Consider the following 17,331-nt stretch of genomic DNA (forward strand, 5'->3'; position numbering starts at 1 on the left):
TCAGGTTCTAGGGATAAAAAGTCGATACAGACTAAATCAAGGGGGCCTCTACTGGTTAGCTGATTCAGCGGGGCAGCCTTCTGGGGAATAGACTTACGAGCAATGCATCTACCACAGTTTTTCACATAGGCCTCAATGTCGCTACCCATTTTCGGCCAGTAAAACCTGTCCTTAATCAATTCCTTGGTCTTGTCTATACCTAAATGACCTGACTCATCATGAAGAGACCTAAGAACTGTCAGACGATACACTTCAGGCAAGACTAACTGTGTACCCTCTTCACCCTTATCCGTCTGCGTTACACGATACAAAACATCATCCAAAATGCGTAATTTTTGTCTCTGTCGCTGAAGTAGGGTAACAGCTGGGTTGTCTCCTTTCACAGTAGTCATTACATTACCAGTCTCTAGTTCCCTCTTCACAACTCCAATTACAGAGTCGGTATCCTGAGCCTCTTTTAAGTCAACCAAGGATAACAGTTCCAAGGACTCACCACCTAACTGTACAGGACAAACGAATGCTGCAGGGAGGCCATCAGGATGAACTCCTAACTGATCCGCAAACCTATGAGGAGTACTGGAAGTGACATCAACTTGAGCGAGTTTGCATACAGCTTTGACGCCAGATGGTGAGATCTCGGCCCACTTAATGGGAGCTGTGTCATCAGGTGGATTGCAGGACAATAAATCAGCATCAGTATTAGTGCGACCTGGCTTATACTGAATAGTAAACTCATAGGTGGCGAGAGCGGCCAACCATCGGTGTCCGGTGGCGTTCAGTTTAGCACTGCTCAGAACGTAAGTGAGAGGGTTGTTATCTGTACGGACGGTAAACCTTGCCCCATACAAATAATCATGAAACTTATCAACCACAGCCCATTTAAGGGCAAGGAATTCAAGCTGATGTATGGTATAGCGCTGTTCCGTTTCACTCAACTTACGGCTGGCGTACGCGACTGGGCGCAACCCGTCCGGGTTTTCTTGATTAAGGACCGCCCCAAGACCATTCATACTTGCATCTACATGCAAGATGTATGGATTGGACGGATCTGCAAAGGCCAAAACTGGTGCATGGGTCAATCGGTAAATAATTTCCCTAAACGCCTCAGTACATTCGGGAGTCCAACAATCTCCAAAGGGTTCTGATTCTTTGAAGTACCCATGAGCACCAGCGGTCTTAGGCTTTGTTTTTCCCTTACCGGCGGGTGGAAAACCTTTCGTTAGGTCAGTGAGTGGTCGCACTACGGAGGAGTAACCCTTTATGAACCGGCGGTAATAACCGCAAAAGCCCAGAAAGGACCGCAACGATTTCAGGTCATACGGCTGCTTCCATTTTGCTACTGCCTCAATTTTTGCAGGGTCGGCCGCAATACCCTCTGCTGACACCATATGACCAACATATTTAACCTCAGGCTGGCAAAATTGACATTTGTCAATAGAGACTTTTAGACCGCATTCTTCCAACCGATCGAGAACTTTGAGAAGACGCTCTTCATGTTGATCTAAAGTTCGTCCAAAGACGATGATATCATCAAGATAGACGATGGCTTCAAGGAGGTGCATGTCCCCAACAGCCCTCTCCATCAGCCGTTGGAATGTGGCTGGGGCTCCAGTTATTCCTTGGGGCATGCGTTCAAATTGGAAAAACCCAAAAGGGCAGATGAATGCAGTTTTCTCTTTATCCTCCTCGGCCATCTCTATCTGATAATATCCGCTCCTGAGGTCCAGGACAGAAAACCATTGGCTACCAGCTAGGCAGTCCAATGCGTCATCTATCCTGGGGGTGGTGTATTGGTCGGGTATGGTGCGACTATTTAAAGTGCGGTAGTCCACACACATTCTCACATCGCCATTCTTTTTCCGAGCAATGACGATGGGAGATGCATATGGGCTCCGCGACTCTTTAATAATTCCGGCGGTCATCAAATTTTTTAAGTGCCGACGAACGTCTTCAACATCCGCAGGGGCGATACGCCGGGACCGCTCACGGAAAGGAGTGTCGTCCCTCAACCGAATATGATGTTTGACCCCTTGCGCTAACCCCACATCAACATCAGATAGGGAAAACACATTCACTCTTTCTGATAATTTCTGTCGGAGTCGATCTTTCCATGACTGAGGCACAGGGGAGTTACCAAAATCAAACAATTCGGGATTGAGTATTTGATGGTCTGTTTTTACCTCCCGAGCGTCCCTCACTGTGTCTGTAGCATAAACTCTGGCTAACACCGTCCCATTTGGTATAGACTTTTCCTTAAAAGTATCATTGCGCACCAAGACTTTGAGTTGGTTTGCCTCCATTGCTGAAAAAGGAACCACCACAGGAGGAACTAACACTCCAGCAGGAAGAACATCATCTTCAGGACCCTCTACCAGGTAAATATCTTTCTCCAGAGGAGACTGACAGTCCATGTGACCCACCACACATGTCTCAGTCTGAGGAGGGAGTGTAAGAGGACTATCACCCGCCCACTTCACCTCACCAACAGGTTTTTCTTCTGGAGCAGCCATTTTCGACGAAGGGACTAACCTATCTGTTATCCACTGAGACTGTATCCTCATAACATGAGAGGTTTTGGGCCCTGAACTCCCAGTACAAATGTCAACTAATCTTTGGAAAAAGCTGGCATTGGTCCCCACAATCACTGGCGTTTGTTCAGGCCCGACTGGATCCGGACACACCAATGCAAGTACTGAAATTACCTCAGATGAACCCATCAGAGCCTGTGGGAATTCTAGGTCTACCACAATATACCCTCGGTAAGGATAGCTGGATGAACTTAAACCCCAGATAGCTAACCCATCCATGTGATTTAAGGGTACTTGGGGTAGATGACGCAAGTACCACTTCTCAAAGACAATGGTCACCTGTGACCCACTATCTAACAAAGCTAAACAAGGCTGTCCATTAACCTTGACCTCGACTGTGGAGGATGGCCCTACTAGACCAGCTGGTACAAGACTAGGCTCAGGAATCTCAATTAGGCTTTTCTTGGAAAAGCAATTACTCTTCCCTACATCAGTATCTCTCGGTCCTGAATCGGGTTTTTTCTCTTTAGATTTGCGAAGTAATTGCAGCAGTTTCTGAATGACTAAAGCAGAATTTGCAGCGTGTTCACATTTGCTGGCAATGTGGCCATCTCCTCCACAACTGTAACAGAAAAACCCGTCACTGCTTTTACCGGCCGATCTTATTGGAGCAACGGAACCACGGCTTACAGGAAACTCTTGAGTATTCGGACTACTCGCCCCAACACTAAGCACAGACAACTGTTTCTGTAGTTGTTCTACTTGAGCTTTTAGGGCTAGGACCTCTGCATTCAGCGGATTGTCTGAGGAGGGCCTTACCTCAGTTTTGCTCTTAACATCATCCCTCTCTGAGGGCCGCGACAGACTTATACTGCCCAGTTGGAGTCTTAACTCTTTAGCATCTACTTTCAAGTTGTCTCGATTTGACAATGAGCCTCTCACTCTGTCTTTTACTGTCTTATCTTTCACACTGACACCAAGCTTACGTCTAGCTGCTTCGTTTTCTTCTTCTTCTTCTCGAATCTCATTGAGAAGTTTAAGAAACGTGGGGGGGGTTTCTTTCCGTTCATGCAGCCGCAACTTCAATAGCATCAAATCTGATTCAATCGCACCCCTTAACAACTGCTCTACACGGGCACGATCAGCTCTCTGAGGCGTTAACCCTCCCCGTTTGATCACTAATGTTAGTGATCTTTCTTGTCTACGAAGAAAATCAGACAATGCCTCCCCAGGCTCTTGTCGAAGCAAACGGAAAGCAAAATATAAGTCCTCACCTGACTCTGAGGTGCTAAAAGCACACTCCAAAGCCTCAATATACTCGAGCGCTGTAGCATCTGGGTTGTTGGCTCTTACCACCCTTATCACCTCTAAGGCTGGCCCTTTAAGACTCTCCACAATACGTTTGCGCTTCTCCTTGGCAGAGCAGTCTGACTCAAAAATCATCAATCTAGCTTGCTCAAGCCAATTCTCACTATTCTCTTCACCAGCTGGGGTAGGCTCAAGACCAGAAAATATGCGTAACCGACGATAGGCTTGACCATCGCTAGTAGGCTTAGTTTTCTCCAATAACTCCCCAATGGCACGGATGATTGTCTCAGGTGATGTAACATTTGAAGCCAAGGGGTTTATCAGGCTTTGAAGGTCAGTAATGCTTTTGCCCTCCCTGTTTAGGAACTGAGCTAATTTGTCTGAAAAGGTATTCACATTAGGATCCTCATCTTTTATCACAACAACTCCCCAGGTCTCCCCAGAGGATGACAACACATCAGATGGAACCTGAGCGGGGCAGATTTTCTCTCTGCACTCACACAAGACCAAAAGTGTCCCAGGAACTGTGCCTTCCTTTGTGGCGCGAGCCCGTACTCGACCAAAGACTTTGACCGTTTGCACCGTGTCTTCGATAAATGCAACATCGGTGTCAGAAGGCACACCAACAAGCAAAATAGCATGTTGGGGATCAATTTTCTCATTTGCACACCAGCTGCAAAGTTCTCGTGATAGATCGCTCTCTGACATTTTTCTTTTACCTGTTGTTTAGAAGACAGGAGATCCCAGCGGTGCCTCCATTATGTAGCCCCTATCCACCAACCATTTGCACTAGGCCAGAGTTATATTGATAAGGACCTGAGTTCTTTTATTTCTAAATGATCTTTTGACCCTGTCTTCTAATATAAATTAACCTCCAGGATATCACTTTTTAAACTACAAAAACACACACACTCACAGAATAACGTTTAAATTGATATGTATTGTATTAATGTAAAGTAAATTGAGACTTTGTATTTAAATGAAATGAAAAGATCAATTATTTGAATTTGACAATGTAAATGAAAACTAAACCAAAAAAAATAAAATATGACAAAACAACCCTCTTGTGATTGCCTTCCTTTTAACAGTAACTAAACACTTTTTTTTACCGTATCACGGCAGAATTGTCAATATTAAGTCACTGTCTGAATGTATTTAACTCACTAAAGTCAACCATAAAACCTTTCTTTCTGTTTAACTTTAAGGTATTTTATCTAATTAACTTAACTCTGTATAGCTTTTATAAGCTCTAATAACCCTAACTTTTAACACATCCAAAAATACACTCAAAATGGAAAGAAAAAGACCGGTCTCAATATAATTAGTGCACTTGAATGTTAACACACATCCCACCCCGTTGCAGGCCTGATTTGGAGCTTGAGTGCGTAGTGGCCGGGAAAACGAAACTGGCCCCTTCGCTCAGAGAGCAAACAAAAACAATCGTTTCGATGGTTACCTCAATCTGGTTGCTCGTGTGCGCTGAAACACATCCGCATTCATCACATTGAAATGGTCCTGTGTCCCATGTGCTGCAATGTGTCCGCGTGCAACAGATGCGGAGGTTGTTTGAACGTCTGATCCTCGTAGAATTACCGGACGATGCTCCTCGACATTTTCATCCCTTGAAACAAAAGTCTGCGTATCTGTCCTGAAACTCCGCTCGGTTTAAGCAGATGACAACAACAGTTTCAGTCTATAAAGTATGCCAACGTGCACGGCGTTCAACTCTGACCGAGCCAAACATGCAGAGACGACAAACTTACATGAAACAGTCCGCAGAAATCACGAGCCACCTCCTTAGTGAAGAAATACGAACAGTACTTCTTATTACAAGAAAGATTCTCGTTCTAAACACTCAAATAAATCACTAAAATCGCATCTTTTCTCCCCATAACTCTCTCTCGTCTCTCCTCTGTTTCTCTCTCGAACTTTCTCTGAACCCCCCCAAAAAAAACTCTCCCATAGGAAAATCTGATTGGCTCACAAACTTGTCAGTCTCTTATTTGGGCCAATGCACATCAACTCACAACCCAAGGATGATGGTAGACACGTTTTCTCACATGTACGCCCCAACCAAACTATAATATAGAAAAGAAAAAAAACAATACATGTTGAACATAAACATGTTTCAAAATACAAAAAATAAATAAATAAATGAATAAAGCATTTTATCATAATTTCACCCTCAGTAAATATAGAAAATGACAAATATATACATCAGGGTTACATTTATTTTCTCTGTTTCACATTTCTTTCTGAAATAGTGTTCACCTTGCGTCGTTTGTACAGTTCTTTTATGGATTGCATGACCTCTTCTGTCTTAAGAGTGTATATGATGGGATTCAGCATAGGTGGTATTGTCTGCGTCAAAGAATTGTTAATTAACCTGGAGTTTGGATGGATAGGTGTTGTGGCAGCTGCAATGTTATTGATTAAAAGTGGGATATACAAAACTGCCACTAATATGAGATGTGAAGTGCAGGTTTTTATGGCTTTGATTCGGTCAGCACCATGAGCAATCTTAAGCAAAGCCAGAGAAATGCAGAAATATGAAATGAGGATCAGTACTGGAGGCATGCAAATCAGAAAACCAAAGCAAATTTTTCCCATCAGTAAATTTAAGGAATTATCATTACAAGCTAGTCTACATATAGGGCCATAATCACAGAAATAACTATTAACCACATTAGAACTACAAATAGAGAGTCTATTCAGCAAACCCACATGTACAGAAAAATAAGTCCCAGATAAAATCCAAATAACCCCTATGATCAGATACATGGCTGTTTTGGTAACAATAGCATGATACCATAGAGGAAAACAAATAGCAACCAGTCTGTCATAAGCCAAGACAAGTATGGTCAAAGACTGCAGATTCATGAAATGATATACAAAAAACATATTTACGAAGCAAACTTCATATGAAACGTCCTGGTGTTCAAACAAAAATGTGTCAATAATATTTGGAATCAAAGTTGAGCTTCCACACAGATCAGAAATGGCCAGATGGAAAACAGCAATGTATTTGGCTGTGTGAAGTCTGCGGGCCAAATAAATGATGCACATGATAAATGAATTCCCTAAAACAGTCACAACATACACCAAAGACAAGAACACATAGTAGTATTTCACATATGGAACATTAGAAAAGCCATTGAGGAAAAATGTTGCTGGACGAACAAAGGTCTCATTTGCAGAAGAGTTTGACTGCATGGAGCTCATGACAGCTGTTGTCTGGCTTTTTGTGTCACCTGTGATGAAGAACTGTTATAGAAATACACTCAAAAACAGAGAATATTCAAGTAATAATTTAATTTCTAGTCACAGTGCATTTCTGAACGAAAAGGGAGAAACAGAGGAAACACGCAGTCTACCATCTCCTGGTGCCACCATCTCACTATTTCACCAGCCATCAGTATCAATATATAGTAGATCATTCTTTTGCACTTGAGACTTTAGTTCATGGATCAACCCTTCTCCCGACAGACTTGAGGAAAATGAGGCAGGAGTAAATCGATAGAAGCATGTGACAACATAAAACACTTACCTTAAAGAATAATAATCTATTGCTAAATAGATACTGTACAAACTTATTGTAACAGTAATAATAATAATTACATCAAAACTGCATAAAAATAGATGACTTATGAAATAATTTTCCTCTGACTTGTATGGATAGCCTACATAGCTCCCAGTGTTGGGGAAGCTACTCTGAAACTGTAGTTTGACAAGCTACAAGCTACTCGTAAGTTAAAGTAGTTAAACTACAGTCAAGCTACCCTTTTGGAAAAGTAGTTAGCTACACTACAAGTTACTATCAAAAAGTAGCTAGCTACATTGAAACTACTTTTGATTTTTTTGAACAACGTATATTATAAATAACTGAATAAGTGTCTGAGGAATTTTTTAAGTAAAATATTTAGTGTTTAAAACAATGCAATACAATTATGATTTCAAAGAGTATTGTTTTATTACACACAACACTCAGATATCTCAGACTGTTTGTCAAAAGTGCAAAATTGCAACAAATACAACATTGCAAGAACAAAATATACATCCAACGTAAATTGCATGTAAAACATTTTCTCAAAAATACCGATTGTGAGATGGTTGCATTTTGGCAAGAAAATACATTGAACAACCGCTCACATGTGGCACTGGCAGGGAAAGATTGCATACAAAAGTGTAACCTTTACTTGTCGTTTCTTTGAGAGACATGAACTTGGACAAATAAGGCCATGGGTAATTAACGTTAGTAATTAACGTTAGTTGTTTCTCCATCCTCCAAATCTGCCGCCACGTCTTGCTCCATCATGGATAATATGGGTGTGTCAACCCACTTCTGTACGTCAGTGAACCATTAGCCGCAAGATCCGTGATTAAACAACAGGTGGCGGTAATGGCAAAAAATTAGTTTGTAATCTAACAAGAAGAAGAATATCCTTGCATCGCGCTGATTCGCGCAGGCTTGACAAAACGCAATGTAGCTTTTGCTTGCACTACACCTGTCAGGTTTCGTACAAACGAAGCAGGCAAGATGGTAAGTTTGATATTTTAATAGCAGAATGGATCAGACACAGCATGAAAGGTGAGTAAACAGGAAGTAGATAATTGGATGAAGCTTAACTGAATGATAACAAAGTCTCTCTTTCTCTTGCAGATGCAGATGCAGATGATGAAGATTCTCTGAAGATGGACTGAAGACAGGCTGAAGAAGATCGGGATCGACGGTAAGTATGCAGGTAGGTGTAGGAAGGGAGTCTGTGTGTCTTGTATTGACGAGACCAGACAAAGAGTGAGTGACTGAGTGCTGAATATAAAGGCGAGCTGGTGATGGGATCCAGGTGACGGTGATTACTACTTAGAGGAGAGTGAGTGCAGGTGTGCGCCAAGGAGGATTCTGGGGAGTGTAGTGCAGAGACAGATGAGGAAGACAGACGGTGGATGTGACATTACTCCCCCCTCCCGCAAGGCGCGACCCGCGCCGAAGGCAGCAGAATACGGGAGGGGGGGTGGGCATCCTGGAGTCCGTGATGGGGAGGTGGACCAGGTGTAGATGGACGGACTCCAGGATGGTCCAGACGGCCATGGCGGAGCAGACTGGTCAGGGGGCCATGGCGGAGTAGGAGACCACCCCTCGGGCGGTCCTGGCGGAGACGACCCCTCAGGCAGCCATGGCGGAGACTTCCCTTCGGGCGGCCATGGCGGAGCAGGCTGAGGAGGTGGCCATGGTGAAGCAGGCTGAGGAGGTGACCACAGCAGAGAGGACCCTTCGGGTGGCCATGGCGGAGAGGACCCTTCTGGTGGCAATGGCGAAGAGGACTTATAGCCCCCCCCAAAAAATTGAGCTGGGCAGGACCAGCTGTGAAGAGGGCTTTGAGCTGGATGGAACCAGCGGTGAAGAGGGCTTTGTGCTGTCGCTGTGAGTGGTCTCGGCTGGGCAGTCGCTGTGAGCAGTCTCGGCTGGGCAGTCGCTGTGAGCAGTCTCGGCTGGGCAGACCCTTGCTGGCTCTGGCTCGACTGGGCATACGCTTGCAGGCTCTGGTTCGTTCTGGATGAGGATGGGTGAGGAAGTGAAGATGACTGATGGCTGTGGTTCAACTGGGCCGATGAGAGGAGCGAGATCGGAGAAGTCATCCTCCTTGAGTTGCGTTTCGGACCCGAACTGAAATGCCGGCTCGGCTGGACACAACTGGATGATGAACGGGGCTGCGTAGAATAATGAAAGCTGACTCGTTCTGGAATCCGAAGAATTCTGCATCTTGGTCTGGTCTTCTGTCAGGTTTCGTACAAACGAAGCAGGCAAGATGGTAAGTTTGATATTTTAATAGCAGAATGGATCAGACACAGCGTGAAAGGGGAGTAAACAAGGAAGTAGATAATTGGATGAAGCTTAACTGAATGATAACAAAGTCTCTCTTTCTCTTGCAGATGCAGATGCAGATGATGAAGATTCTCTGAAGATGGACTAAAGACAGGCTGAAGAAGATTGGGATCGACGGTAAGTATGCAGGTAGGTGTAGGAAGGGAGTCTGTGTGTCTTGTATTGACGAGACCAGACAAAGAGTGAGTGACTGAGTGCTGAATATAAAGGCGAGCTGGTGATGGGATCCAGGTGACGGTGATTACTACTTAGAGGAGAGTGAGTGCAGGTGTGTGCCAAGGAGGATTCTGGGGAGTGTAGTGCAGAGACAGATGAGGAAGACAGACGGTGGATGTGACAACACCGCTACTTGCTGCAAAATGTAGTTAGCTACTGGAAAAGCTACACTGTTTAAAAAGCAACTGAGCTACTGCCAAGCTACTGAAAAATGTAGTTAAGTTAGTAGCGTCGCTACTTGTAGTTAACTACTCCCCAACACTGATAGCTCCATAGCTCTACATGTATAAGTATATTTACTAAGCAGTTCAAATTCTGGGTGGAAAGTATTTTCAGAAAAATTAAGTTTTTCGTTTCCCATTCTTCCTTAAGAAAGTACATGGGGTGAGAAAAAAATACATACAAAAAGCCCATATTTTAACTTGTCGACACTTGCAAAGGTCACCATCAGGAGGCGTAATAACATAACATACCTCTTTGACACAAGCATTCGGAGCCTTGGTTCGTTTGTTGAACATAACTATGGAAAATGTGCACAGAATGAATGATTGTAGGTTTTGTAAACACAACCTCATCACTGGGGGGAAAAATGTAAGGGTGGATTTCCTGCAGGGGTTCAGGCTGCAAGACTGCCAAATGACTAAAGAAACGTTGTCAGCAAGATGGTAGAAAACTGTACATTTCTTGTCTATTACCACCCACTGCTACTTATACCAACGAGGGAAATAACATCTCGGTTACGTATGTAAACCTTGTTCCCTGAAGGAGGGAACGGAGACGTAGTCGTACGTAACGACTGATTAGGATCATGCTTAGGGAGCCTGCCATCTTCAGGTATTGTTAAAACGAGCCAATGCACATTGGCGTGTGTGAATTGCATCTCGCGCTCCGCCCCACAGCGCGGGTATAAACACGGAAGCGGATGCACGCACCTGTTGTTTTTCGCTGAGGAGCCGAGCGGAGTCCGGAGTCAGCGGTGGACCAGCAGTAGTGGCGACGGGACTACATCTCCGTTCCCTCCTTCAGGGAACGAGGGTTACATACGTAACCGAGATGTTCCCTTTCAGTCACTCATGTTTGACGTAGTCATACATAACGACTGATTGGGATCCCTATTAAAACGCCACTAGTGCGGCCACCTTCCAGTGCCTAGACAAAAGCCTCCTGACCCCCCGCATTATTGAGGCGGAGATAGGACAGGGCTTAGGCCAGGGAAGTCACTGCTGTTCCGCAAGACCCACTCAGTTAGACTTGGATAACACTGGGAAAGCATGCCCTTTTGATGGAAGGAGGGACTCTATGGAAGCCACATCCAGCCCGCAGGGAGGTAACATGTGGAGGATACACATATGGACTGGGCGGATACGGGCAGTACAACATAAGAAATGTCACTGAGGTGGCTCCAGCCTATAACAGGGGGGAGACTCAACCGTCAGCGACGGCAGAGGAAGCTCTGCCAAGGGAAAGACACGGGCTTGCCTCAGGGAGCCGCACCGTGGAGAATACACATATGGGATCGCCGTAACCTCAGATGCTTCTGACTCCATAGGAGGAGGTGGCGGGCGAGTTACGACATGTGACGGGAGCGTAGACCACCTTGATGGTTGATGTACGCAATAGTCGCAGTGTTGTCCGTACACTGTTTGTACACTGCATTCTTCTCTTGATAGTATTCAAGTAGTTCAGCACCGACCGGACACGTTCTTCTGTGAGGCGTGCCGTCTGTTGGACCGAATCCAGCTTCATACAGAGAAAAGAGATCCTCTGCACAGGGGCAAGTTTGCTCTTTTCCCAGTTGACCCGAAGACCCAACTGGCTAATATGTTGGAGCAACAAGTCCCTGTGTTCGCACAACTGTTCCTGAGACTGAGCTAGTATCAGCCAGTCGGCGAGATAGTTGAAGACACGAACGCCACACTCTCTCATGGGAGCATTGGCCGCCTCCGCGACCTTCGTGAAGACGCGGGGCGACAGGGTTAGCCCAAAGGGTAGGACTTTGTACTGATACGCTTGACCCTCGAACGCAAAGTGCAGGAATGGCCTGTATCGTGGCAGGATGGAGACATGAAAGTACGCGTCCTTCAGGTTGATCGCTGCGAACCAATCTCAGGGACGGATGCACTCGAAAATGCGTTTCTGCGTTAACATCTTGAATGGGAGCTTGTGAAGGGCCCGATTCAAGACTCGCAGGTCCAAGATTGGCCGTAACCCACCACTTTTCTTGGGTACAATGAAATACGGGCTGTAGAAGCTGGTCTTCATATCGGCTAGAGGAACCGGCTCTATCGCATCCTTCGCCAGTAGGACTGCAATCTCTGTGTGCATGACAGGGGCACGTTTGCCACCGGCTGCGGTGTGATGGAGGAGTGAGGACCCCACAGGGAATGGTTACCGGGCGGGAATTCCATCACTATCCTCCGATCACCCATCCCAAACGGCACCCTAGGGTCGGGTGTGGTAATGGGGACTCCACCTTCGCAGACGAAGGCGAGTCTTGACCTCAACACCGAGACAGTCATATTCCCGCAATGGGAACATGATCCATCCACAAAAGCTGCTTCAGCGTGATGTAAGCCCAAACACATAATGCAACAATTGTGACCGTCAGAGGGGGACAGGGAACGACCGCATCCAGAAACGCACGGGTGGAATGACATTTTGAAAAATACGCAAACGCACCCGTGTTGCTCTTTCAGGAAATGAAAAAAAACTCTCAGCAGTGCTGGAGCACACAGGGGAATGATCGTGGCAACACTGACAGGGATGGTATTTATTTAATGTTGTTTATGTCTATGTGGTGTTTTTAATGTGCTTTAAGACAAAGCATGTGCAAATTAGTCAGCACCATTGCTGAGTATTTTCTCTTTAAAACTGCACTGAACCAAAGACAGTCTCAAAATCTGTTTCTGACATCACAAACTACCTTGTAACCAATCAGGTCAACATGTGATCGTCAGCGAGTGGATCTCTGAGCTGGTGTGAGTGAGTGGAGGCGGGGCTAATTTGCATATTAAAATGTAGAATTAAACATTTTTAAAATACTACAGTTCATCTCTGGCTTTTAATGTGTTATTTGATATTTTCTCAACTGAGTAAGCATATCCTGTATTTTTTGTATTGTAATGACTTAAATACCTCTAAACTTTGATGTTGCATATTAATTGTTCTAGGAAGTATTTAAAATTTTGTGTATTTTTGTTTAGTTGAGGTCATTTGTAATGTAGGGCCCAAATATAAACTCAAGCCCAGAAGCCCCCAGCCCCCGTCCTGCTCTGGTAATGTCTGATAACGTGTTAAAAGCGTGTGGTTATCGGGAAACAGATATTTATTTTTGCTGTTCCACAAGCACTACCTAGCCAGTTGCATAAACTTAACCACTATGTTAAGACTGTGGCTACTCCATGGGGAGTAGTAAACTTTACAGTACCATTCTTTTTATTTAATTAATTTGTGTCTTTAACAGTCAATGTTCCTGTTGCTATGTAATATCCTGTGTAAAACAAAGCTGATTTGCCAAGGTAAACTTAGTTAGCAATCACCACAGTTGCTACAGTTATTGTTAGCCTACCACTGTAAAATCATAATTATTTCATAAGGGATCTTTTTCTTTTGTGTAAAAACATTAAAGGGTTAGTTCACCCAAAAATGAAAATGCTGTCAGTAATTACTCACCCTCATGTTGTTCCAACCCCATAAGACTTTTGTTCATCTTCGGAACACAAATTAAGATCTTTTTGATGAAATCAAAAGTGAGTTCACATAATGTAAGCGCAGCGCAGTGCTTCTGGGTTGTACGTCAGAAAGTAGGCTCACTATTTGTTACACAACATGAACTCACTCAGAGGCCCACACAGAAGAAAATGAATAGTTAAATAAAGTTGTTATTTTTGAGGGGTTTGCGCACAAAAAGTATTCTCGTTGCTTGATAAACTTAAGGTTGAGCCACTGTAGTCACTTGGACTATTTTAACAATGTCTTTACTAACTTTTCTGGGCTGACAGATATCGATTACCTAGCAGCCTATGAAGGAGTGAGCCAGCTCTCAGATTTAATCAAAAATATCTTAATTTGTGTTCCGAAGATAAACGAAAGTCTTACGGGGTTGGAACAACGTGAAGGGGAGTAATTACTGACAGAATTGTCATTTTTGGGTGAACTAACCCTTTAAGAATCTTTCTCACATTTAATGATATTTATACAAAAATAATAACCATGGTATTGTTTGTATATTAATGCCAGTGTCTTTTTTTGCGTTATACATTGCGAATGAATTCCATATAGCTGACTAATTGTTTTTTATTTTAATGTACAATAATTTAAGAAATAAGTTCACTGAAGCACATGCCTGCATTATATAGTCTTGGGACACTCTCAAGAAAATAAGTTCACTCCGCAAACATCATTACATGTGTCATTACACATGGTAGGAATAAGTGACTAATTATGAAAAAAGAAACATTGAAAAATATTATAAATTCACAGTGACAGGAGTGTTTCAAAAAACGTTTCACAGTCAAAGAAAAAAAATGTAATACAGAGGGTTGTTTCATACTAGCATGTCTATTTTATACAAAATACAGAAGCACAAAGTCTCATTCAAGCAGATAATGAAAGCATTTCAACAGTGAAATAAGTTAAATATAATAATAAGAAACAAACCCTTTTAAATCATTTTTGATTTGTCCAATTGAATTTTATATTTCTTTCTTGAGTTGTGTTCACCTTGCGTCGTTTGTACAGTTCTTTTATGGATTGCATGACCTCTTCTGTCTTAAGAGTGTATATGATGGGATTCAGCATAGGTGGTATTGTCTGCGTCAAAGAATTGTTAATTAACCTGGTGTTTGGATCGATAGGTGCTGTGGCAGCTGCAATGTTATTGATTAAAAGTGGGATATACAAAACTGCCACCAACATGAGATGTGAAGTGCAGGTTTTTATGGCTTTAATTCGGTCAGCACCGTGAGCAATCTTAAGCAAAGCCAGAAAAATGCAGAAATATGAAATGACGATCAGTACTGGAGGCATGCAAATCAGAACACCAAAGCAAAATTTTCCCATCAGTAAATTTAAGGAATTATCATTACAAGCTAATTTATAGACAAGGACATAATCACAGAAATAACTATTAACCACATTAGAACTACAAATAGAGAGTCTATTCAGCAAACCCACATGTACAGAAAAATAAGTCCCAGATAAAATCCAAATAACCCCTATGATCAGATACATGGCTGTTTTGGTAACAATAGCATGATACCATAGAGGAAAACAAATAGCAACCAGTCTGTCATAAGCCAAGACAAGTATGGTCAAAGACTGCAGATTCATGAAATGATATACAAAAAACATATTTACGAAGCAAACTTCATATGAAACGTCCTGGTGTTCAAACAAAAATGTGTCAATGATATTTGGAATCAAAGTTGAGCTTCCACACATATCAGAAAAGGCCAGATGGAAAACAGCAATGTATTTGGCTGTGTGAAGTCTACGGGCCAAATAAATGATGCACATGATAAATGAATTCCCTAAAACAGTCACAACATACACCAAAGACAAGAACACATAGTAGTATTTCACATATGGAACATTAGAAAAGCCATTGAGGAAAAATGTTGCTGGACGAATAAAGGTCTCATTTGCAGAGGAATTTGACTGCATGGAGCTCATGACAGCTGCTGTTGTCTGGCTTTTTGTGTCACCTGTGATGAAGAACTGTTATAGAAATACACTCAAAAACAGAAAATATTCAAATAATAATTTAATTTCTAGTCACAGTGCATTTCTGAATGAAAATGCTTGAATATTCTTTAACATACTCATATTGAACTAATAATAAGTGTCTTTTACAGTAAAACCATAGAAGAGAAACAGAGGAAACACATAGTCTACCTTCTCCTGGTGCCACCATCTCACTATTTCACCAGCCATCAGTCAAATATATAGTAGATCATTCTCTTGCACTTGAGACTTTAGTTCATGGATCAACCCTTCTCCCGACAGACTTGAGGAAAATGAGGCAGGAGTAAATCGATAGAAGCATGTGACAACATAAAACACTTACCTTAAAGATTAAGAATCTATTGCTAAATAGATACTGTACAAACTTATTGTAACAGTAATAACTAATAATAATTACAGTAAAACTGCATAAAAATAGATGACTTATGAAATTATTTTCCTCTGACTTGTATGGATAGCCTACATAGCCCTATGTAGTATAGCCAGCCATTTTAACTTTTATTAATTTCCAGGATATGAATTGTTGATATCAAGAATTACATTTTTGATATCAAGAATTACATTTTTGATATCAACAATTTACTTGTTGATATCTGTAATTGTATTCTCACTAGTGAAATGTCACCATAGACTATGGCAAGCCGTTTTAGCTTAAATTGTACCCAGCGTTACTTGTCGTAATTGCATTTTTACTAGTAAGAATTCAATTAGAGAGCTCTGTAATTGCATTCTTACTAGTAAGAATTTAATTAGAGAGCTCTCTAATTGTAATTGTTACTAGTAATAATTGAATTGTAGAGCTCTCTAATTGGAATTGTTACTAATAATAATTGAATTAGAGAGCTCTCTAATTGTAATTCTTACTAGTAACAATTTAATTGTAGAGCTCTCTAATTGGAATTCTTACTAGTAAAAATGCAATTACGACGAGTAACGCTGGGTACAATTTAAGCTAAAACGGCTTGCCATAATTGTTATAGTAGAAATCTAATTCCTGATATCAATAACTATCATTTTAACTAGTAACAATTGAATTGTTGATATCAAGAATTTGTATCCTGGAAATGAATAAAAATTAAAACAGCTTGCCATATATGTATAAGTATATTTACTAAGCAGTTAAAATTCTGGGTGGAAAGTATTTTCTGAAAAAATACGTTTTTCATTTCCCATTCGTCCTTAAGAAAGTACATGGGGTGAGAAAAAAATACATACAAAAAGCCCATATTTTACATTGTCGACACTTGCAAAGGTCACCATCAGGAGGCATAATAACATAACATACCTCTTTGACACAAGCATTTGGAGCCTTGGTTCGTTTGTTGAACATAACTATGGAAAATGTGCACAGAATGAATGATTGTAGGTTTTGTAAACACAACCTGATCATTGGGGGGAACAATGTAAGGGCGGATTTCCTGCAGGGGTTCAGGCTGCAAGACTGCCGAATGACTAAAGAAACATTGTCAGCAAGATGGTAGAAAACTGTACATTTCTTGTCTATTACCACCCACTGCTACTTATACCAATGACGGAAATAACGTCTCTGTTACGTATGTAAACCTTGTTCCCTGAAGGAGGGAACAGAGACGTAGTCGTACGTAACGACTGATTGGGATCATGCTTAGGGAGCCTGCCATCTTCAGGTAT

General features: G+C 42.4%; 2 protein-coding genes across 2 annotated transcripts; both read right to left on the reverse strand.

Moving 5' to 3' along the window:
- Positions 1-6,065: 6,065 nt before the first annotated feature.
- On the reverse strand, positions 6,066-7,058 carry LOC311076717 (olfactory receptor 1468-like; the record flags this gene model as incomplete). The annotated part of the gene is made up of 1 exon (XM_084105114.1): positions 6,066-7,058. One exon carries the CDS (start codon positions 7,056-7,058, stop codon positions 6,066-6,068), a length of 993 nt encoding a protein of 330 aa, XP_083961240.1.
- A 7,546-nt stretch (positions 7,059-14,604) lies between these two features.
- LOC311076887 (olfactory receptor 1E16-like) lies at positions 14,605-15,612 on the reverse strand (the record flags this gene model as incomplete). The annotated part of the gene is made up of 1 exon (XM_084105404.1): positions 14,605-15,612. The coding sequence occupies exon 1, from the start codon at positions 15,607-15,609 to the stop codon at positions 14,605-14,607; it is 1,005 nt and encodes a 334-aa protein (XP_083961530.1). The 5' UTR covers positions 15,610-15,612.
- Positions 15,613-17,331: the final 1,719 nt, after the last annotated feature.

The sequence above is a fragment of the Abramis brama genome (assembly GCF_963993115.1).
Source record: "Abramis brama genome assembly, chromosome: 25".
NCBI classification, from domain to species: Eukaryota; Metazoa; Chordata; class Actinopteri; order Cypriniformes; family Leuciscidae; genus Abramis; species Abramis brama.